The sequence below is a fragment of the Opisthorchis viverrini genome, assembly GCF_000715545.1.
Source record: "Opisthorchis viverrini unplaced genomic scaffold opera_v5_419, whole genome shotgun sequence".
Classification (NCBI taxonomy): domain Eukaryota; kingdom Metazoa; phylum Platyhelminthes; class Trematoda; order Opisthorchiida; family Opisthorchiidae; genus Opisthorchis; species Opisthorchis viverrini.
Window position 1 is genome coordinate 122,551 of NW_008752077.1, and position 9,815 is coordinate 132,365.

Below are 9,815 nucleotides of genomic sequence, written 5' to 3' on the forward strand. Positions count from 1 at the left end.
AGAATTCATCCTGGGGTATAGATACAATAATGTCGTGATAAATTTAATGCTTCAAATCGTGATTGCGGTCTGGCAAAACTGCTTATTTTTGGAAATACAATAAAAACATTCAATGAGCTTCATTCACCTCGAGAACAGATTCCCTTTTTAGACCTACAGAGGAGCATTACACAAAGGCAATTTTCCGTTACTAGAGATGCGACGAAACCCAGACATTATGAAAGACTGGGTGGAAACCGTTTCAGTTTTTCAATTTTATTACAATAAAGCATCTGAATTTTCACCCACATACGACGTCTGTTCAAAAGTGATGCACTAAACTGGTGGTGCTGTGACCATTATAAGGGTTACGGAAATGTGTACTTGTCAGAGCCCGAAATTTTTGACTGGTGCGAAACTTGCGTTTCCGATAAACAATTCACTGTGCCGCCATGCAGACAAACATGAGAGCTATGCGAGACAACACGTGAGCAAAACATAAACAACAACCTACCGGAAAGTCTAGGTAAAGTACTTTATAGTATATCAGGTGATGCTGTCGTCGACTTGAGTCGCCAATCCTGTCAGTCGTTGTTTACCCTGTGAAATAGTTACATATGTACCGCTGTTTAGCCAACAACAGCGGTAGAGAGATAGCGTAGACTACGATGGTCGTGGTCAGCCTAGGTCAACCTTTAGGTAGTGTGTAGGTGTAACTGTCCAAGCAGTGCCACCGAATGGAATGTTGGGTTTCTTAGACACTCTTACGTCCCTGGACGAAACAGCTTAGGCCGTCAGGAAGTGCTCGCTGGCATATCAACTTGGAAGGAATTTATATCTAACATGGCTAACTAGTCATCTATGCAACATTTCCAGGCATAGAATACAGCGTTGACACAGTGTGCATAAGTTAAGAGTACTAACTGGCCGACACGACAGGGTTCAAGTAGCTGAAGTGATTAATTAAAACGTAACCACAAGTCGCCTCAACCACCCGCGAACTAGGCTCACTTGCAAACTTTCTTGGTTTTAACGGGAAACTCTCTCGGTTACAGTATCCTTCAATTGAGTGTGCTCCAAAAACAGTCGCCTCTTGTTTCACTTGGTACAACAGTCGAGATACCGCACTACAGTTTCGTGAAAAAACACGACTCATAAAGTTACTGATAAATATTCGACAGTCCTTTTTATGACTTACCAGTCCCCGAGACTTCGTAAACCTCATGTTATACTTGAGTCCAAGTTGTACGAAATATGTCGAATACACTGGTTTGCACATCATTTTGGTTCTAACGGGTAACCGCTCTCGAAGAAATGACGCTGCAGTGCAATTCAATAGCTCAGTCAACGACCGTGCACATACGTGTGAAGCATAATCAACCCATACCAAGCTCCGGCTCCGATCTACGAACAAAGCTGCGTAGAACTCTGCGTACCTTCAGCGCGACGTACTATCATCTAACCAGGCAACTAAGCCTAGTCGCAACAACTCAGCAAAAAAACAGTCACATATGATGCCAGCATTATGAAAGTTTAAACGGCACATGGTTTTGAGGGCCACCGGCACTAGGATACTAAAGTGGTGGGTGACAGTTTTGACAAGAAATCACTGAAATTCCGTCACCGGAACACAGTCTATTGATATTCGAGAGGTAACTAGGCGAGGTAGTATGTACAGGCGTGGTTTTCCCTAAACTCAATCCCCATGCCTTGAGACGGGATACAAATAATTTGTGACGGCCATCCACTAACCACAAAAATCCCCGCTCATCCCTAAAGGCACCAACTGTTTCTTACCACATGCCTTCATCCAGTGAGTAATTATCCATGCTATAGATACAATAGATGTGGAACATTTCTTATAGGTCGGAGGTTTTCTGGTGATTAACTCCTCCCGTTATTTGTGATGCCACTCTTGGAAGGTGCTTCGATAGCAATATTCTGTCTTTTTACGTGGGACTGAGTCTGATATGGCGTTAAAAAAGCGTATTGCTTGCCGTATGATCCCTGCGGGCAACATGGGTTTATTTGATCCGTACAGACATATTTCGTTATCGGGCCACATGAATGTTTAAGGTTGCTGAAAACCCTTCGACAGCCCATGACCGGTTTCGCCCTTCTTGGGGCTCATCAGGTAGGTGCAGTCCCCGAATTTCCGTCAACCTTATGATCCTTCAACCCAAATTGCACTGTTTTCGAGAAATACACTCATTTGCAAATCAATTTTTCCTCATGAAAATATACTGCGATATCTCGAAAATCGTGCCAGCTGAATCATGAGGCGGCCTGTGTGCAGTACATTCAGTTGGAGGACATCGTAAAAGAGAGATTCAATTGAGTCTCCCGTGAAAACCAAATTGATTTGCAAATGAGTGTATTTCTTGGAAAGGAACTATGCTTATTTTCAGCCTCATGTTAAAAGGACTAAATGCTACCTACAGACCTACATGTGATTTACCCTCGAAGGAAGGACAAAGCATGATTAATACAATGCCCCACATAGTGGTTCACTGTATTCTGAAGTTATGCTGCAAGTAAGAAAAACAGTGAAACAGGCGTTGCAGAGGTTGTTTATATTCTGGTGACAAAACACGTAGTATTTTTTCGACAGATACGGGGATTTTGAAGACGTGTGCAAGTCTTTTGTTGAATCCTAACTGTTGCGAATCGGACACACTTTCCTTCTGAGAACTTAGAGAAAAATAGCTATCAAATTGCATATGAATTGCTAGGAATCGGTCAGTACCATAACTGTATTATGCAGTGAACACATCATGCGGGCGCGGTTTTCTTCAACTGGAATTGCTCTTCAGCTTTATCAACCAGCATTCGTGCAATGGATAATGAAGACGTGGCTGCAGGTGATGGTGCATTTCGAACATGAATAATTCGACTCCCAAAAGCATCATCTCCTGAATGAATCACAAAATCTTCAACCAGCTCTCCTTTTCTATTCAGTGCTTGTGCACGCACTCCAGACGGACCTCGTTCGACATTCTCGGGTTTGAGCGCAGGAATATATTGCTGCAGTTTTCTCACCTGAAGTCGAATGATAAACGCTCGTAGCAGTTCGCTCATGCCGACGTTCAAGTATTTCCATGCAATGCGTTGAAGTCCAGGATAAGCCAGAATGCTCAAAGCTTCCTTTACATTAAAATCTGTCAAACCGTAGCCTTCGCGTTTCAGTGCGAGAACAGCATTTGGACCCAACAGAATAGACCCGTCAATGCGAGGTGTGAAATGTACGCCGAGGAATGGGAAACGTGGGTCGGGTACAGGGTAGATGTTGCCTTTCACCAAGTGATTGTATTCTGACTTTAGTTTTAAAAAATCACCTCGAAAGGGGATAATTCTGGGATCTGAAGGGCAGTTGGTCATTTTAGCCACAAGATCCGACTGCAGTCCAGCACAGGTGATGAGGTGGCGGCATTGAACTTGTGTCGTTAATGTTTCCGCTTTTTTGGTACTGCGTGCCACAATGCGTATGGGAAAATCGCAATTTTCCGATGATTCTTTGATTTCCGTCACTTCGAGTGAGGTTCGTATTTCACCGCCCATCTTTTGACAATCACGACTGTAAGAAATCGCTACCTGTCGCCAGTCAACAATGCCTGTATGCGGGGAATGAATGGCCTTAAGACCACGACAGTGTGGTTCGATGGAAGGAATCGCACTTCCAGGAATCAGGGCCACATCAGGACAACCATTAATCGTAGCCCTACGCATTAGATCCTCCAAAGTAGGTAGTTCCCGTTCATGCACGGCCACGATAAGTTTCCCACATTTTTTGTAGGGGATATTATGGCTTTCCAAGTATTCGTAGGTTCGACGCATTCCCTCCACACATAACTTGGCTTTCAGTGAACCTGGAGCATAATAAATACCGGCATGAATCACCCCACTATTATGTCCGGTTTGATGCCACCCCAGTTCTGACTCTTTCTCCAAAACCAACAGCCGGAGTTTAGGATGTCGCTGAAGCAGCTCCCGTCCGGTTGCCAAACCCAGTATCCCACCTCCGATAATCCCGATATCAAAACTCTCAGTGGTGCTGGAATATTGGGCTCGTCCGATCCAAAGCAAACCTCGAGTGAACTCACCACTCTGGGAAGACAAATGCCTGAGCAATTTCATGGACATTGTTGAACCAAACCGAACTTGCACTGCGGTATCGGCGTGGGATGAGCGCTGAAAGTAACAACGAAAATAGCCTTAATAAGCAAAATAAATTGACTGTCCGCTAGCTCTAGTTGAAAGTTTAATTTCTCTACATGATGTACAGTTCATCATTCCTCACTGCTGGTGACGGTGAACAGAGACAGCGTTATAAAAAGGGCAATCTAAAGACTTGAATTGAACTTATCCCTAAATCGTCTACAAATAATACCGAAAATTAAGGTCCATTTGCACAATATCACCTGAAAACTTTTTACTAGGGGACGACAGTTCCATCGAATTGAACTTTACGGTATTCTGTCCGTCACGTTAGTCCTGCCATGAATTGCCTAATGACGACTTTCCCGTAAGTTTGTCCAAATTCGTGTCTTTCATCTCCATCTACGGACATTCGACAGCAAGAGTTTCCAACCTCTATACATGGGGCATATTTCACATCTGTCTCTTAACTCGCTTTACCAGGATACTCCCGGGCTGCTCATGACCGAATTGCTACCGGGGTGGTAATCACTGTAAACAGGGTGTTGCTCATATTTCACTTTAGCAAGAGCTTATGATTTCTAACACAAGATGCTGCGGTCAGCTGATACAGCTCTTGTTGGTCTGTCGGTGACTTCAGGAAAAATAGCTTCAATTGTGGTCGTGGGATTCTTTTCGTTCATCTAGACACGAAACAATAAATTACAGCGGTATGCAGCCGTTTATCGGCAGTACAAAGTATACCGGGTTTGCCACAACGTGATTAATAGTGGAAGTGTGCCACTAATAAGCAGCACTAAGCGACGGGTCATAGCATCCGAACAGGATATGTCGGTCAGTAATAGCCAAACCGCCAGAAGCCTGTGTGTAGTAAGAGTTTAGGATCAATCCAAACTAGTGCAATATTCATCTCAGTTCAAGGAATACGACTCTTCTGAATAAATTTTATGGACATGTTGCCTCCAGAACTCCACCACAAATTGAAGAATGCTTTCTTTACTTCCTCGATTGTATTGGAGAACATAGAAGTCCTCTCGCATAGTCTTGAATAGGACCACAGGGCAGTCTGACAATGAAGCAGTTATGTGATTGGTTTGGTAGTACGGACAAAGAATCCACTGCGTCGAATTGCCGTGTTTCCGCTTGCACCTAACGAAAAACACAATAGTCAAGACGTAATGCACTACTTATAAGGTTGCTGAAAATTCCTCAACAGCCGATGACCGGTTTCGCCGTTGTTGGGGCTCATCAGGTAGGCGCAGTCCCCGAATTTTCGTCAACGCTATGTTCTACTCGAAGCCAAATTGCACGAAATTAGCAAAATGCACTCATTCGCAAACCAATTTGTTTTTGCAGAAGATTCAGCTGGAACCCAACTGAATCACATATGAGAGATGCAGCTGGGGTTTTGGTGAGTCTCCTGTAAAACCAAATTGGTTTGCAAACAGGTGAATTTCGATATTGGTCAAGTGTTTTGATGTGAGACTCTGTAATTTTTCAAACCCAATGCTTTGCTATCAATGAAATAAAATCTCAGACCATGAAATTCGTCCGTTGTTGCCTCGGCTGCAGTGAGAGCCTTCTTTTTTTCTGTACCGTAAAGGTAGTAGAGCAGACTACGTGGACCGTCTGGACCACATGGTCCAGCATCAGTGAAGATTAGTTCCTGTTAACTCCACGTTGTGTTTAATGTTCATTCCTCAGCTTCTTGTATCTGAAATACAGCAGATTCACAAATACCAGCCGGACATACTCGACTCTAACATGAAAGTTATGGGACTCGTTTTTGTGTTCGTTGTGTTTGATATCCGACTACCTGTGGTCCTTAGCCACGTCTTCGCTAACAACAGAATTGCGGTTTTCTTGACAGTATACTCAGACTTTGGATGACGAAACTGCTTGTCCAAATCTCTCAGTCAAGTAAATTCCGTTATGATGCATAAGCTATTTATTCAGGCATCCGGTAACTCGCACGACTGAAGATCCTCATGCATTACCTCTAAAGAGGAGGATGTCGGTAGCTCAGGTAACGTAGATGGTCGTTGGCTTGTTCGCTGAGTTGGGCAATTTAATTGTGCGCTACGCACAACTACGCACTGGTGATGTTAGCTCGATTGGTGATGAAACATTTGCAACCAAATTACTCAGCTCAGCGAACAAACCAAAGACCAACAGTTCTGACCTTCGTCGAATATGTGAACTTGCCACATGTAGAGTGAAGCTCAGGTTCAGTTACTGATAGGGTCTTTGTGGCGTCTCCCAATGTTTCATCAGACATCATGGTCAAGTGTGAACCAGAACACAGCTGATCGGAATTCAGCTGCTCTGATGGATGGAAACGGGGCGTTTTACATTGAGGTGGAACATGGAAAAGCAAGCTACGCTGATGGCCTTCATAGCATCTCACACACTAGCTAAATCCCTTCATCCCTATCTACATGATAGCATCAGAAACAGTGTGGTGTGGACTTCATAAGCCCATTGCGTTTAGTCCAACCAAGCATTTTATTTGCAGTCATCACTTTAGTCGTACTGCACTAAGCAGCTTGTCTGAAACTAGTCAATACAGTCTCTTTGCTCCGTTCTTCCCGCACGGCAGTTAAGTGCCAATAGTTACGATTGGTGTTTTGTTGTCCATCATTAAGATGATACCATCCGTGTAGTCGTAACAGATTGATGGTTAACTAAGGGCATCATGTGCGAACTCAATCACTTACTATTCATCCACGCCCCTCTATAGAAAAATATTTCACATCATTCAGCTTTCTGTGGTTACTCATAATTCATGACAGCTCCAATTATTTTTAAGAATGAACAACATAGGCAGTTCACACCCACTTCCTCGGTTGCTCACATTTGTTGAGTCTTTGATTGTGTCTTGTGACCAACTCTACAAAGCCCTGCCGTGCGCAGGCTCAAGAAGCTGACACTGCAAATAATTTACTCTTTAGTTTGTTTATGGCAGCATCAGCGTTGAATACTGATGTCATGCTGCAGATGATTATTTTGTTTGCTTTTCGAATCCAGATAGTAACTATTAACACTCTTCCTTAAGAAAAATCTCCGAGCCATTTCAAAACCTCTGATATACGATCGTCTCAAGGTCTTTACTGAAGTAAATTTGATCATTCTCCCCCGAGTGACTGCCAAGTTTCCAGTCGTTCCTTTCAGCTGCACTTTTCAACAGTATATGGGTGTCGCTGGCCGTGCAGTACAATCAAGTGAAATGATCAGATTTCGACACTAGAACAAACACTGGGTCGATATCTGCGAAGTTATTTTCTGTCGGGCTAGGGTAGCCGAGATCCAGTCAATCCACAAAGTGGGCTCATCCTAACGCAGATAGCCGAAACAAACTAAATAATAAAATGTATGTGCTACCCGCACACTTATGCCACATTGTCCTCGCGTAGTACGCTATCAGGTGTTGACAAAGTGCATGTAACCGCGAAAGATGGTTGAGTCTGAGTCCGCTGACGATCGATCCGCGTAACGCTTCAAAGGGAACATAATTCTCGAGCCTGCACAGATCTATTGTACACTCAGTGTTTCACCAGTTAGTTTAGCGGATAGTAAGCTGGGTTGGAAAGACGCACATATCCGACTCGCCTAATGACCATAACCTAAAGGTATTAGATGGAAAGGTCTATGTGGGCCTTCGGTGAATCGGTCAATTCAGCAGAAAACAAAAATTACTTCGAATATCGTTCGAACATACGACACACACTTATGTGTACATCGGTGGTTGGGCGACCAAGGTGGAGCGAGCTATATCGCTTAGGTGATGACGAAACTCGTAAAACGCAATTTGGCGCACTGAGAGAGTACGGAGTTGCATTGCCTCTTCAGATAGAAGTGATTGTATTATAGAATGTACAACACCGTACGTCTATTATAATTTTCGGTAATTTTTTATGAAATTCTCAAGGGCTTTTGCTCTGAAGTCTCCGAACACACTCATTAATATTCTGACAAATCTGTTTATGATGTCCAGAAGCACTTTAACACTGCTCCAAAATTCACAAAACGATTCAGGTCCGCAACCGTGAAAAAGGAAAGTTGTGAAAATGAAAAAAAAACTGGCAGAAGACGCTTCTTTCATCTACTTCTGAAAGTCACATATCAAACAGCACATTGAGAGTGAGAAAAGTGAACTGCATTTTTGCAGGCATCAAGGACTGACTCCGTTAGTAAGCGCTGATCATTATCAAGCACACTGAAATCTTCATCGTGAGGCCAAGCTAGTTGAAGTAGTGAGCGCTGCATGTCCTGGGTTAAGCTTAAGGTCGGCTTTTGACAGGACCAATGGGATGGCCCTAATCGATGTTCGCACTCCAACAACCTGCGATATCTAGGAAGGTCTGTCCCCACGACTCGGAAAAATCGTTCGGCTGTAGCGCCTTTTCGGTGCCATGCCACTCGAAGGAAGCACGAACACGAAACGGATCTTAAATTCGTCGGAAGGTTGTTCTGGGTGATAAACGATGAAAATAAGGATACTCTCATTTGAGTAAAAGCGGAGAAAACCAAGAAAACCCGATGGTTTCGATAGTAATTCGAATACCGCAGAAATCGTGGATAACCATCTAGATAATAATACTACTGTTTTGATAAATTATCATTAATCTGGTTTGTGATTTTTTTCATAATGATGAGCGAAATTGCTAGGCCGAAATGCACCAGATATTGAACGTATACGCAAATTAATTTAGATGTAAAGTAATTGAAACAAGAGTTAAGTCGGAGAAATTCCGTAAGAATAGGCTGAAACTTGAATTCCCGACGCAACGAACTACTCGTACGTTTGTCGAAAAATCTTCTGTGTTATGCGTAGTGCGTTCCTTCAAGGAAGTGTACTGCGATTTCTCGAGTACCGTGCCAACCGAATCATTAAGCGGCCTTTATGCATCACATTCAGTTGCAGGAGAATGTCACAGAAAGGAGATTCAGCCAGATTCACTTGAGTCTCCCGTTATTAACAACGTAGTTTGCAAATGGGAGCATCTCGTGGAACTTCTGTTTCTTCAGTCAGTTTGTTGTGGATACCCTATTGAAAGCCCCTGCCTTGGGCAATTAATTAAACAGTAGTCTCCATCGGTTTCTACTGGTGTCATCTGCTCGATTGCTTTTGCACTCCACTCTTGACTTTATTATTATTACACTAGACGTAATGGAACTGCCTTGACAAAGCTTGACGGAGCTTTAAGCCAAGCAGTGACACCTTTCCCTCTAAAATTTGAGCTAATCATCGGCTTGAAATTCAAAACACCTTATCACAGATAGGAAGTCAGCTGAACGGGAAACAACCATTACCGGCGTACTTACCAGTCAGTAAAGACAGTTACCGGGATAGTTGCATAATTCAAGACGCAAATCATATAGTTGACTACGCCTGCAGAGCTGTCAGTCTATTTTCAAGGTCAAGGGCACCGAGACCCAATTGGTCCAATTCACACGCACCGGCGAATCGATAAACACTGAAGCGTATCGGTGTTTGCAAATAAGGAATAGATGTTGGACAGCAACAATAGATCCGAACGCCTGACACCATTACTCAGGTGCTCATGGAAGGTATTTTCAGACTAGCACGAACAAGCTTTATTTGGTTGCTTACGCCATCAAGTTCTATGTAAAGGCGACGGTCAGTCAAGTGTAAGCATGTTCACGTGATAATCGTGTGA

General features: G+C 43.4%; 2 protein-coding genes across 2 annotated transcripts; one reads left to right on the forward strand and one right to left on the reverse strand.

The window, feature by feature from the left end:
• Nucleotides 1-2,751: 2,751 nt before the first annotated feature.
• On the reverse strand, nt 2,752-9,508 carry T265_10884 (hypothetical protein; the record flags this gene model as incomplete). Its single annotated transcript, XM_009177382.1, has 2 exons — nt 2,752-4,119; nt 9,460-9,508. One exon carries the CDS (start codon nt 4,117-4,119, stop codon nt 2,752-2,754), a length of 1,368 nt encoding a protein of 455 aa, XP_009175646.1.
• Nucleotides 3,608-5,514, forward strand: T265_10883 (hypothetical protein; the record flags this gene model as incomplete). The annotated part of the gene is made up of 2 exons (XM_009177381.1): nt 3,608-3,718; nt 5,329-5,514. The coding sequence occupies 2 exons, from the start codon at nt 3,608-3,610 to the stop codon at nt 5,512-5,514; spliced, it is 297 nt and encodes a 98-aa protein (XP_009175645.1).
• Nucleotides 9,509-9,815: the final 307 nt, after the last annotated feature.